The sequence below is a fragment of the Aspergillus bombycis genome (genome assembly GCF_001792695.1).
Source record: "Aspergillus bombycis strain NRRL26010 chromosome Unknown contig00031, whole genome shotgun sequence".
NCBI classification, from domain to species: Eukaryota; Fungi; Ascomycota; class Eurotiomycetes; order Eurotiales; family Aspergillaceae; genus Aspergillus; species Aspergillus bombycis.
In genome coordinates, this window is record NW_019170033.1 from 222340 (window position 1) to 234549 (window position 12210).

Sequence of the window (12210 nt, forward strand, 5' to 3'; positions counted from 1 at the left end):
TGGCTTTTTGATTGTCCGCTGCTTCAGGTGTATTAACTATAGATTTATATTATACATATTTATATATAAAAAATGAATTCAGTATATACAATACAGCATATACATGATTTATACAGGTATAGATGTTGGAAAATCCGCTGAAGATAGATTTACTATGTCTAGCATTTCTAGAATCGCACACTAGGAACCGCTCGATTTCTTGGCTATTACAGAGTTGAGGGAATTGGTCCCCCCTCCCCCCCTAAGTTCTGATACTCGGAGCATCAGATGTTGTTAAGAGCCATGGAACTTACATGTATTATATCATGCTAACCTTCACGCCAATATCGCACCACCACTAAAGCTTCTAATTTAGTGTTTACTTATGCTCGTAGAACTGGTTGATCTTATCGAGTTGTCAAATGAAGCATGTCGACAGGTGTCAATTTATTGACGGTAAATGTAAACAGTATTAACGTTACAATCGAGCTATAAGACCTGCTCAGGCACCCAAAATCCCCTCCAAAAGGCACACCAAGCCCATCGCCCCAGGGTCTGGAACCTTACTCCATACTTCCTGGGGTACGTAGACAGCGCGGCCAAGGGATGCAGCCATCCCTTTTGTGCTGTCACGCCCCTCTCGTGCTGCATCAATGGCTGCAGCTAATGGTGAACCAGACTGTAAGGATGCTATGAACGGTTCTAAAGCGTCCATGACAGTGCGGTCTCCTACCGAAGCAGGTGTAGCTTGGCGTACAGCTTGGAGTGCGTCACCAGCAGCCTTGGTCCAATCTGAATGTTCAACCAGTCGCTCTTGGGGTAGTTTGGTGCCGACAGCCCGGAGAGAGGCAGCCAGAGCGTTTAGGAAGATTGCATAAAGCGCCCCGGAAGTACCGTCCATATTGTTCTCGACGACTACTGCCAGAGTCTCAAGAATATTGATGATATCTCCACTGTCACTGGTATAATAATCTTTGTTAACAATTTCCCGAAGGATTGCATGAGCAGTTCGTGCAAATGTCGATCCGCAATCTCCATCGCCCACCAGTGAGTCGACTTGATCAATCTCTACCTCGGCTGCTATCACCCGATCACAAGCCCTCTTGAGAGATGCCATCAGGTCTTTCTCGTTAACTATAGAAAGAGTATCGGTCAGTTGTCAATTATGGACATGATTTGGGAGATAACATACCTTTCAGTAGAGACGGTGATCTGAGAGACGGTTTTATCGAATCAACCTCACTTGTGCGAAGTACGCCATTCCCATGTGGCGCTTGACCATCAGCATGAGCTTGATGGAGATCTGGCGTCACCTTCCACCCTGGGGTGGTGGCGGGCTCATCTAGCGCGGTGAGAACTTGAGGAGTGGCTTGCAAGAGTGTGATACTGAAGCCTTTTCCATCCAAGCTGGTCATAAAGGCCCCGGAATATATTCTAATAGGCTTGCTGCCCCGTTCACCTATCTCAGAAGATCAGAAATGATGAGAGCATCCACGGATGAGGCATTCTACCATACTTACCAAGCAGGTCAACTACAGTCTTCGTTATAGCGGAAAACTCAATGTTTGATACACCTCCCAAGTTATTGACCATCAAACAAATGGATTGCTTGTCCAAGAATGACACATAAGCTCGATCCGAGTCATTCGGATCTAATAGCATGTCCAACATTTGACCCACCAGTGCCGAAATAGTTGGTTGTGGTTTAATCACGTAGCACCCTGGCTCATTGTGAATTCCCATGCCCACTTCAACCTGATCTGCGTTGTCTGTCGATTTTGCTATCGGCTTCCCCACAATGTGGACATGGTCTAATGCAGCACCGACAGTGGCAAGATTGTTGGCCAAGTCTTCACCAGCTTTGCGGAGCTCCTCGAGATTCATCTTGCCCTGCTTTGCCAGGGCCCCGAGGACCTTCTCAACGAGGACAGTACCTGCAAGACCTCGCCTACCGACTCTGCCGCTCTTCCGCCGACCAACCGACACATCGTCCCCGACGACTAGCACGGCAGTGTCGAAACCAGCAAGGCGGGCCTTTTCAGCGGCCAGATGAAAGTGCAGTACATCGCCCGTATAATTCATGATCACGAGCAGCGTACCCGCGGAGCCACCCACTCGAGAAATTGTGGTTTGGATCTGGTGCACACTGGGAGACGCAAAAATAGAGCCTGACACTGCGGCGCTGAGAAGGCCATCGCCGACTAGACCTACAAAAGAGGGTTCGTGGCCAGCTCCTCCACCCGAGATGATCGTCACATTCTTGTTCCCGTCATGGCGCGGATTTATTATAGCTTTCGCCATTAGCATTCCTCGTCTATGTGGCATTAGAGAAGGGCATAGTGGTTGTAACCTTACCTTTGATATCCTCGTCGTATCGCAAAGAAGGGTTAGAGAGGGCTAGTCCATGCAAAGCGTCTTGGACAAGTGTTGTGCCATCGTTGATGAAATGCTTCGTAGTCATTTTTCTTTCTGCTATCAAAGCGATCGTGCGCTGTGGGTATTTTGCTTCTCCTTTCGAGGTCAGACTATCTTATAGGGTACTGAGAGTCGGATATTTCTCTCTTGGTTCATAAGCATACCGATTGCCGTTTTCTCATACTACGCCCAGGCTACATTGGGATCCGAGCGTCTCGTTCAATGAACCCATGTCCCCCACACGTTTACCTCCAGTGCTTGTATTGTGCTTTCCTTCGTCTCGCTGTTAGTGGCATATTTTCCGTTGTGACTTGGCCAAATTTCCGTATAGCCGAAAATATGGGATACGGAAATGAGAGGATGGACCCGGAAAAGCATCGGGAGGTCGAAGCCTCCATTCAATGTTATCCGATTGGCTCTCTGGCTACTCGGCTTGATAATGTAAAGGCTCATGGATAACTATTCGACTAAGTTAGTACTTAAACATCTTACTAGGATTTTTGGTCGGACCCATTGTGTTCAATGAGGAGTTGCATCGCAAAGACCACCCATCATGTTATACTCAACTACACTCGAGTCGCTGGGTGAGGACAGCCCGAAGGCTGGATTCACTCACAAGCTGCCCCCAAGTCCACCAGCAGACGGATCTCAGCCTCCCTGTATAATCGACGACGTTGTACAGAACTTGGTGCGGGATGCGCCAGATGAGCCCCTCGTTGGCTATCCAAAGAGTGCGCATGGTGTTAGCGACTATGAATATTATACCCCGCGTGACCTGCACAGGTTCGCCAACGGCGCTGTCAAGCGCTTGGGGTTAGCGGGTCTTCCAGAGGTAAATACAAATCAAGGTGAGATGAAGGATATTTGATTGCTAATTATTGTTTAGTTCTCTCACCCCATGGAGAACCGTGTTATCTCTATCCTCGGCCCCTCAAATCTCGACTACATCGTGTCCCTCTTCGCATTGTCTCGAATGGGATACAGCATTCTGCTACTTTCCACCCGCCTCAGCACCGAGGCATATTCCAACCTACTGGCTCTAACCAAATGTACTCACATCGTATACGCACAGTCCAACAAAACGGCGGTCGAAAAAGTGGTGGAGCAGGCACCTGTGTCCACGTTTTTAATCCCGGGATTTTCAGACTACTCCAAGGAGCCATCGAGTGTACCCTCACAGGCATATCAGACACCACAAGCTTCCCAAAAATGGGCTTTTATTGTCCATTCTTCCGGTTCCACTGGTCTTCCCAAGCCGATCTTCCAAACCCATGGGGCTTGCATCTCCAACTACAGTACGAGCAAGGGCTATCGAGCCCTACTCACTCTGCCACTCTTCCACAACCATGGTCTATCTACTTTCTTCCGCTCACTCTTCAAAAGGAAACGAATCGCAATTTACAACGCCAACCTGCCGCTGACTGGGAAGAATGTGTTGGAAACGATGAAAGTCGCTGCCCCAGAGAGCTTTCACGGCGTGCCGTACGTCTTAAAGCTCCTGAGTGAAACGGACGAGGGGGTCAATGAACTGGCAAAATGTGAACAAGTACTCTTCGGAGGCAGCAGCTGCCCTGATGCTCTTGGTGATCTGCTAGTAAATGCCGGCGTCCGGCTGATCAGCCACTACGGAGCCACTGAGCTAGGACAATTGATGACATCCGCACGACCCCCAGAAGACAAGGCTTGGAATTACGTTCGGCCACTGGCAAATGTGAAGCCTTTCCTGCAATTCAAGCTTATTGAAGACGGCTCCTACGAGTGTATCGTTCTCGATGGACTGCGATCCAAAGTCGCTTCCAACTCTGACGACCCTCCAAACTCTTTCCACACCCGCGACACTTTTCTCAAGCACCCCTCTATCCCTGATGCCTGGAAGTACCTAGGCCGCATTGACGATCGGGTCACTTTGGTGAATGGAGAGAAGGTTCTTCCTGTCCCGATCGAACATCGTATCCGACAAAGCATTTTCGTCAAGGATAACCTCGTGTTCGGTGTGTCAAAGCCACTTCCTGGGTTGATTGTGGTGCCTAGCGTCGAGTCTGAGGGACTCTCATCCGAGGAAATCCTGGATCGAGTCTGGCCCGATATTGAGGCAGCCAACGAAAATGCCGAAGCGTTCAGTCAAATATCACGCAATATGGTCATCATTCTGGATCACTCTTGCTCATACCCAATGACTGATAAGGGAACCATGATCCGGAACAAGTGTTATATGGAGTTCGACGATCTCATTCAAGCTGCGTATGCGCGATTCGAAAATGGCGGTGGCAATGACGGGCCCCGTCGTGTTTTACAGTTGCCGGAATTGACAAGCTTTGTGCTGGATAAGTTCCGCAAGGATCTTGGCTTCTCCGATATCTCAATTGACACCGATCTGTTCGAGGCCGGCGTCGACAGCTTACAAGCAATCAAGGCGCGTGGTATTTTCCAGTCACAGATTGACATCGGTGGTGCCTCTCTCGCGCACAATGTTGTCTTTGACTGCGGCACCATTGAAAAGCTGGCCAAGCATCTGAATGCGCTACGCACCGGAGAAGACTGCGTTGATGAGAGCGAGTTGGAAGCAATGTCACAAATGGTCACTCGATATTCAACCTTTCTCAATCGGCCATCTAGCGATCAAGTGGTGGTAAGTAGCCGGATCTGACATTCCTCATAGATGTTCTAACGATGTGTCCATCTAGATCCTCACGGGTACTACCGGGTCATTAGGTGTATACATCCTCTCTCAACTATTACACAATCCTTCAGTGAAAAAGGTTTTCTGTCTTGTGCGCGCAACCTCCGAGCACAACGCGCTAGATCGCGTGCTTTCGAGTCTATCTTCAAGGTCTCTACCTATTACGAACGCGTATAAGATTGCCGCATTCCCTTCGACCCTCGGGAAAGAGACCTAGGTCTTCCATCCACCATCCTCGACGAACTGCGTAATTCGTTGACACATGTTATTCATTCAGCCTGGGCCGTAAACTTCACGTTGGGCGTTCGCAGTTTTGAGCAACAACATATCAGGGGCATTCGGAACCTGATCAACCTTTGTCTATCGAGTCGCCGATCTTCACCCGCTGAATTTTACTTCTGCTCTTCGATCTCTGCGGCTGCCGCGACACCTCTTCCGGCCAAGATCGCGGAAGGTCCCATCCCTGAACTTGCACATGCCCAGAATATGGGTTACGCTCGGTCGAAGCTTGTGGCTGAGCGGATTGTTCATGCCGCCGCGCTGACTACTGGAATGGTAGCGAAGATTCTCCGAATTGGACAGATCGTTGGAGACACTGCCACTGGATATTGGAACCCAACTGAGGCGATCCCACTTATGTTGCAGACCGCCAAGACGTTGGGGGCGTTGCCAGCGCTAGATGAGACCCCGGCATGGCTTCCTGTTGATGTGGTTGCCAGATCCATTTTAGAGCTAAGTGGGATCGTCTCCAATGACACGGCCAAGGCTCTTGCTCACGACCCCAGCGTAGTCTACCATGTTCAGAATTCCAGGACTTTCCGATGGACGGAGGATCTCTTGCCCGCTCTACAGCAGGCGGGCTTGAAGTTTGATATCCTTCCCAAGAGGGAATGGGTGCAGCGTCTGCGTGAATCCGAACAGGATCCGCAGAAAAACCCAACGATCAAACTGCTGGGTTTCTTCGCCGAGAAATATGACAACGACGCCCCTGGTCGCTCAGGGCTATCATTTGCCATGGAGAGGACGGAAAGCGCGAGTCCTTCGCTGGACAGTGGTGTAGAATTGATTGATTCTGGCTTAATCAAGAGATTTGTGGATGCCTGGGCACCGCGGTGGTGATCAATGTTTTGCGTTCACGATCTGTTGTAAATCCCGCCTTGTCACTCAGTTAGATGAACCCTTTGCAATATAGAGTGTGACCTCTCAGGCTTTCATATCTTATCCCTTCTATCTCATGTAGCATTTTATGATAAGACTTTCTCCCATTTTTGCGAAGCCATTTCTTGCCCTAGACGTCTAGCACACATACGGCTTCATTTCGATTCTTCGACAGAACCGACCTTCTAAGCTTGTACTTGATACCTTGGGTCTCCAACTCGATCACTACGTCAAACACAAACCATGGCATTTGAGACACTCCAATGGCGAATGGGGAGAGTTCCGAAGGCTTTACCCGGTGCTTCCGAGGTCTCTTTTCCGATTCCTGATTCAGAAAGGAATTCAATGAGGGGGTTAGACTCGACATGATCCCAGTTTTCCGCGCTGCTAAGGAAGTGTCTATCAACGCTAGCACAGTACATCACGCTATATACGCTTTCCTAGCCAAGTCTTCTTCCTCAAATACAAGTCCCGTTCTGTCAACCAAGTGCATACATACATCTATTTTCATCATGGCTACTGAAATTGCATATAAACAGAACGTGGACCATGTCGAGAATGCGTCCCACGCAAAGGATGCTTTCCTTGAATATGATGAGATTCAAGATCCTACTAGTCTCGCAGATGAAGAAAAGCGCCTCCTACGCAAGATAGATTGGATCATTCTACCTTGTCTCGCTGTGTCTTACATCTTCTTTTATGTGAGTCGTCAGTTGTTCTGAGAGACATGACACATGTCCAGCACGGGAAGCTTTCTGGATGTTCCCAATTAACCGTTCTCTATCTGGCGTACTAGATTGACAAAACTACCCTCTCATATGCCGCAATCTTCGGGATTCAAGATAGCCTACACCTTGTCGGTAATCAGTATAGCTGGCTGTCCTCAATTTTCTACTTTGGCTTCTTGGCATGGCAATTACCCACCAATCTTCTGATGCAACGGCTCCCCACCGCGACCTACATGAGCATAAACATTATGGCATGGGGCGTCCTCCTCGCCCTACAAGCCGTATCACCAAACTTCGCCACACTCGCCGTGCTCCGGGCGCTTAGTGGTGCTGCAGAAGCCTGTGCAGATCCTTCTTTCATGATCATCACCAGCATGTGGTACAAAAGAAGCGAGCAACCCATGCGAATTGGAATCTGGTACTCGGCCCTCGGATTAGGCATCGCAGGCGGCGGTGTGCTTGGTTATGGAATCGGCCAAATCAAAGGCTCCCTACCTAGTTGGAAATATGAATTTATTATCATTGGGGCTTTGTGTGTGGCATGGGGAATCGTCATGCTCGTGGTCCTTCCCAATTCACCGATCAACACCCGTTATCTCACTCCAGGACAACGAACGATCATGATTAACCGGCTGCGAGAGAATCAGACCGGAATTGAGAACCGACAATTCAAGCTCTACCAATTCCTTGAAGCTATCACCGATGTCAAAGTTCTCCTGTTCTTCTTGATCGCCTTCTTCCAGGCCATTGTCAATGGCGGAGTCACCAACTTTGGTACCATTATCATTCAAGGGTTTGGATTCTCCACCCGTAAGTATTCCAGGCTTCCAGAACATCGCGCAAACAAAACCATCTGACTGACGTGTGGCAGTCGGCACCACATTGCTCCAAATACCATACGGGATCTTCATCTCCGCAGTCATTCTAGTCTGTGTCTGGGTCAACGCCAAAATGCCCCCCAGCAGTAGATGCCTCATGCTCCTGATCTTTCTGGCACCTAATATTGCCGCTGCTTTTGGCCTCCGCTTCGTGCCTCAGAGTGCCAAAGTTGGCCGCCTCATATGTTACTACGTAAGAGTACCTGTCACCCTTTTCCGGGAACATACCTGATTCTGACTCGTATGCAGCTAACAGGCTCCTATAACGCGTCGTTCGTGATGCTTCTATCGTTGACTACTACGAACATAGCAGGACATACGAAAAAGGTGACGTCCAGTGGTATCCTGTTCATTGGGTACTGCGCGGGAAACATCGCCGGTCCCTTCTTCTACAAAGAACCTCAGAAGCCCACCTACTCACTTGGGATATGGAGCATGGTTGTTTCGCACCTTTTGGAGGTCGTTTGTGTGGCTTTGCTATGGATTCATCTGAGGGCTGAGAACAAAAAGAGAGATGCGAGTCAAAGAGTCAACGAAGATGCGTCCAACTCCAAACATCTGGCGGGGGCTTTGGAAGACATGACTGACAAAGAGAACTCGAATTTCCGTTATGTGTTCTAGGGCTCTTTCGTTCATGAGAGACCAGCGATCGTCAAAGAATGGCACACTCTTAGGTTCCTTTAACGAGCACTCTTCCAACGATTCGCAAACATCAGTGTATCTTGCTACAATGACATCTGTGCTTAAACCTGCAGAAATGGAGTGACATATAGCGCTCTTAGTCAGCTAATACAAGGACTGTAACCGATCTTTGACTGGAAGGGCCAAGGGTTGAGCAGCTTGTATAATCAAGGCCATTACATCCAAAGGTGTAAGACTAAACCTTTTTACGTATGACTATAAGCTGCAGTATAAGCATTGACTATGGTCAGGGACACGTATAGCGTTTTTGTTCACTAGATAGTATATCATTTAAACTGTGCTGCCGGCAGGAATAACTATTGAAAAGTTGGGGAATTCAGTTTCTACAGGTTGGTCTTTTTTGATTTCTTCTGCCGTGCACGGACACGGTCTGGACCGTTCTTTTTTACCAGGTCTTGGTAGTCAAGAACGACGGCGATCCCTGCAGTGGTTCTCAGGGTCTTTTATACAGTGAGGCATTAATTAAGCTTGTTGCAGAAGATCACCATGCTCTACAGACTTTTGCCAAACTTTAGCCTTACAGTTGACTGGCATACAGTGTGAGACATGAGTCAATGCCACCACCACGATGGGACTTATACGAGCGCCCAATGACTCAACCTTATCTAACGATTGGCAAGCAAGCTACCGGAAGCTAATAATAGACGGGACCATATCATACCAAAGCGCGGGGTATAAAATCGACTCCAATCCCTTGTGGAGATGCCAACCACAAGGTACAGTCATCAGAATCAGTCCACTTAATCGACTAAGATTACAACTTATCAATCATGGCAGTCGCCAGCTACGAACCTCAACTCATCACGCGCAATCCCTTCGCGCGGGATCCAGCAGTGCGACTCCGCTGCAGGTCAAAACCCAAGGGCGTGCAACGGGCGAGACTCAAACATCGCACCATCATCGAGCAGCAAGCAGCGGCCGAGGCAGAAGCCAGACAGAAAGCAATCGTCGCGCAAAAGACCGAACCCGATCTCTTGGACAGGTACACAGAACCCTCAGTTCCAAGACCCAGACCGAGACTGACGATCCCAGATTTTTCGCCCTGCCTTCCGAAGTGCGCAACCACATCTACCGTCTTCTCGTAGTGCAACCATGCAAATTCAGCTTCAACCACACTTTCCAATGCAAGCGACTATTTTATGAATACCCGGGTCCCGCCCATACCGCTGGGGGCCCGGAGGGCAACATGAACTTCGCCTGCGCCGACTGTCGCTCGTACGCTTGGAGCCCAACACGCCCTGTCTTTGTGTCGCCGGCGCGCAGCCAATGGTCGCCTCCCATGACGAACGAGTACATGTGCGATAACTGCTACTCGTCGAATGTGCGGGCCAAACGAGAGCCGCATCCCACGCTGCGAACTCTCAAGTGTCTCTGTGCGCGACGACAGAATCTTCATATTTTCCTCATCAACAGACGGTTTTATAAAGAGGCGTCGCATGTGTTCTGGACGGAAAATTGGTTTGCATTCGAGAACCCCACTGTCATTATCAACTTCCTATCGTGCATTCGGCCACAGACCCGGTCGTTGATTACCAAGATCTCGTTTATGATTGATCCGGACGAGGTGGGTGTGAATCTGGATCGGAGATACGTGCAGCAGTGCTGGCGGTTACTGCGGTTGTGTGATGGGTTGATGGAGCTGGAGCTGGATCAGTTCTTTCTATCGAATCTGCAATGGGTCCTGGGGATAAAGAATATTACCCCGAAGAGGCGGATGGCTTTTATGAAGACGCCGGACAGGGCGGAGATCACTTATTTGATGACATATGACCGTCGGATTTGGCAGGGGGTGTCGAGACGACAGTCTGTGAGTAATATATTGACGCATGCACTGGTCCGGAGTATGTTGAAGCAGAAGCCCATGAAGGCGAAGGCAGCGCGAGCTCTTTTTGACAGGCAGCAGCGGGGAGAGAATGGAGATGTAAGCAATGGAGAGATGTTGCCCTAATATGGGCCGGGGCGCAGGGATCTTGTAATGACTTAATGTATATTAACATAATATTCACGAACCAATATCACATACCCCCAGATAGCTTAATTCATCCTGTATCTTCGTTACCGAGAGAGTACATAGGTATATGGCTTTTATATTGCATGCTCACTTATTACACTCAGTAGTTGTAAATTCATCCAATGCACAATCGATCTTGTACTGGATCAACGTTCAGTTCTAACTAGTGTATGAGTATTACCATTTTTTCGATTTATATGATACTTTCTTAGTATATTATGGCAGCCACATCAACTACTAGGTGTAGGTCAGCACTCGACATGTATCACAACATGAAGTGAATCGTGACCTGGGGCATCTTTCCAAGATCCTCTCCCTGATACTCTCGCGGAGGAATCGTCACTATCAAGAGTTTTTCGTTCCTTTTTGGCTTGTTATGTTCCCGAAAGTCCTTGCTTCAGTTTCTTCAATGGAAAGAGGGTAGTGATGGCTGACTTGCAGGTTAATTATCAGTCTTCGTTCATCTAATGTACACATATATCCAATAATAATTTCCCTAATGATACACCAACACTACTGTGCAATGAGCAACCCCCGATACCTCATCTTGCCCTCCTCCAACGTCTTCAAGCAATCCTCGATGCCCTCCTTAGTCATCGGGTAAGTCATATTAATAGGCTTGATACCATGGAAGGCCGCAAAATCCAACATATCACGGTGGACCTGTCTCGCCGAGACGATCGAGCCCAAGACCTTGAACCCATTGGCCAAAAGCGGCATATACGGGAACTTGAAATCCTCCAAGTCGACCGACAGCGGCGAAATCGCTGCCCCCGGATTCAAGACGCTAACATACTGATTCCAGTCCGGCTGACTGCTAGTAGTGACAATGAGGTTGTCCAACTTCTTTTCGACCTTCAGCTCCTTCACGCCCTTAGTCGCATAGAACTCCGTAGCGCCCAGTTTCGTCGCCTCGTCTTTCTTACTATCACTCCCGGAGAATACCACGACCTGACAGCCCATCTTAGCCGCGAACTGAATAGCCAAATGACCCAGACCCCCGACGCCGATGATCCCCACGCGCGCGGTCGGCCGCACCTGCGCCACATGCAGCGCGTTGAACACTGTCGACCCGCCGCACATCAGCGGCGCCGCGTCTTCGTTTTTGATTCCGGCCGGGATCGGGAACAGGAACGACTCGCGCCACACGGCGTGCGACGCGAACGAGCCCTGGTCCAGATCAGCGGCGCGTACATCTTCCGCTCGGGGCAGAACGTCTCCCACCCCGTCAGACACCGCGAGCACCGCCCGCAGCAGTCGTGCTCGTAGCCCCAGCCGACCCGGTCGCCCTTCTTGAGGTCTTGCACTTCCGGCCCCGTTGCTTCGACCACGCCCGCGCCTTCGTGGCCCAGCGCCATGTCCGCATGCCGGTAGTGCACGTCTGTGAAACAGACCCCGGAGTGTGTCACGCGTACGAGCACTTGGTCTTTTTGGAGTTCATCCCGATGCGTGCTTGATTTCTGGATGGACCCGTCTTTGGAGCCTTTGTAGACGGTGAAGTCGTAGCCCATGGTTGGTGCGTGTGGGGGATTTTCACACGTGATTGATTGGCGGGGATGGAATACTTGATTTGTTCAGAGTTGGGCCTCTGTAAGGACCTTGAAGACATGGTCTGTTATTTATTATACCTGGTGCATTTCATGATGTCATGGTACCTGT

General features: G+C 49.5%; 5 protein-coding genes across 5 annotated transcripts; 3 read left to right on the forward strand and 2 right to left on the reverse strand.

The window, feature by feature from the left end:
• Window positions 1–481: 481 nt before the first annotated feature.
• ABOM_004583 (uncharacterized protein) lies at window positions 482–2440 on the reverse strand (the record flags this gene model as incomplete). Its single annotated transcript, XM_022531712.1, has 4 exons — window positions 482–1113; window positions 1172–1438; window positions 1500–2270; window positions 2335–2440. 4 exons carry the CDS (start codon window positions 2438–2440, stop codon window positions 482–484), a joined length of 1776 nt encoding a protein of 591 aa, XP_022390211.1.
• Window positions 2441–2947: 507 nt separating this feature from the next.
• On the forward strand, window positions 2948–6193 carry ABOM_004584 (uncharacterized protein; the record flags this gene model as incomplete). The annotated part of the gene is made up of 4 exons (XM_022531713.1): window positions 2948–3226; window positions 3281–5023; window positions 5079–5211; window positions 5253–6193. The coding sequence occupies 4 exons, from the start codon at window positions 2948–2950 to the stop codon at window positions 6191–6193; spliced, it is 3096 nt and encodes a 1031-aa protein (XP_022390208.1).
• A 551-nt stretch (window positions 6194–6744) lies between these two features.
• On the forward strand, window positions 6745–8459 carry ABOM_004585 (MFS allantoate transporter; the record flags this gene model as incomplete). The annotated part of the gene is made up of 4 exons (XM_022531714.1): window positions 6745–6933; window positions 7029–7770; window positions 7832–8031; window positions 8088–8459. The coding sequence occupies 4 exons, from the start codon at window positions 6745–6747 to the stop codon at window positions 8457–8459; spliced, it is 1503 nt and encodes a 500-aa protein (XP_022390209.1).
• An 851-nt stretch (window positions 8460–9310) lies between these two features.
• On the forward strand, window positions 9311–10488 carry ABOM_004586 (uncharacterized protein; the record flags this gene model as incomplete). Its single annotated transcript, XM_022531715.1, has 2 exons — window positions 9311–9522; window positions 9573–10488. The coding sequence occupies 2 exons, from the start codon at window positions 9311–9313 to the stop codon at window positions 10486–10488; spliced, it is 1128 nt and encodes a 375-aa protein (XP_022390206.1).
• A 576-nt stretch (window positions 10489–11064) lies between these two features.
• Window positions 11065–12062, reverse strand: ABOM_004587 (NAD(P)-dependent alcohol dehydrogenase; the record flags this gene model as incomplete). The annotated part of the gene is made up of 2 exons (XM_022531716.1): window positions 11065–11721; window positions 11832–12062. The coding sequence occupies 2 exons, from the start codon at window positions 12060–12062 to the stop codon at window positions 11065–11067; spliced, it is 888 nt and encodes a 295-aa protein (XP_022390207.1).
• Window positions 12063–12210: the final 148 nt, after the last annotated feature.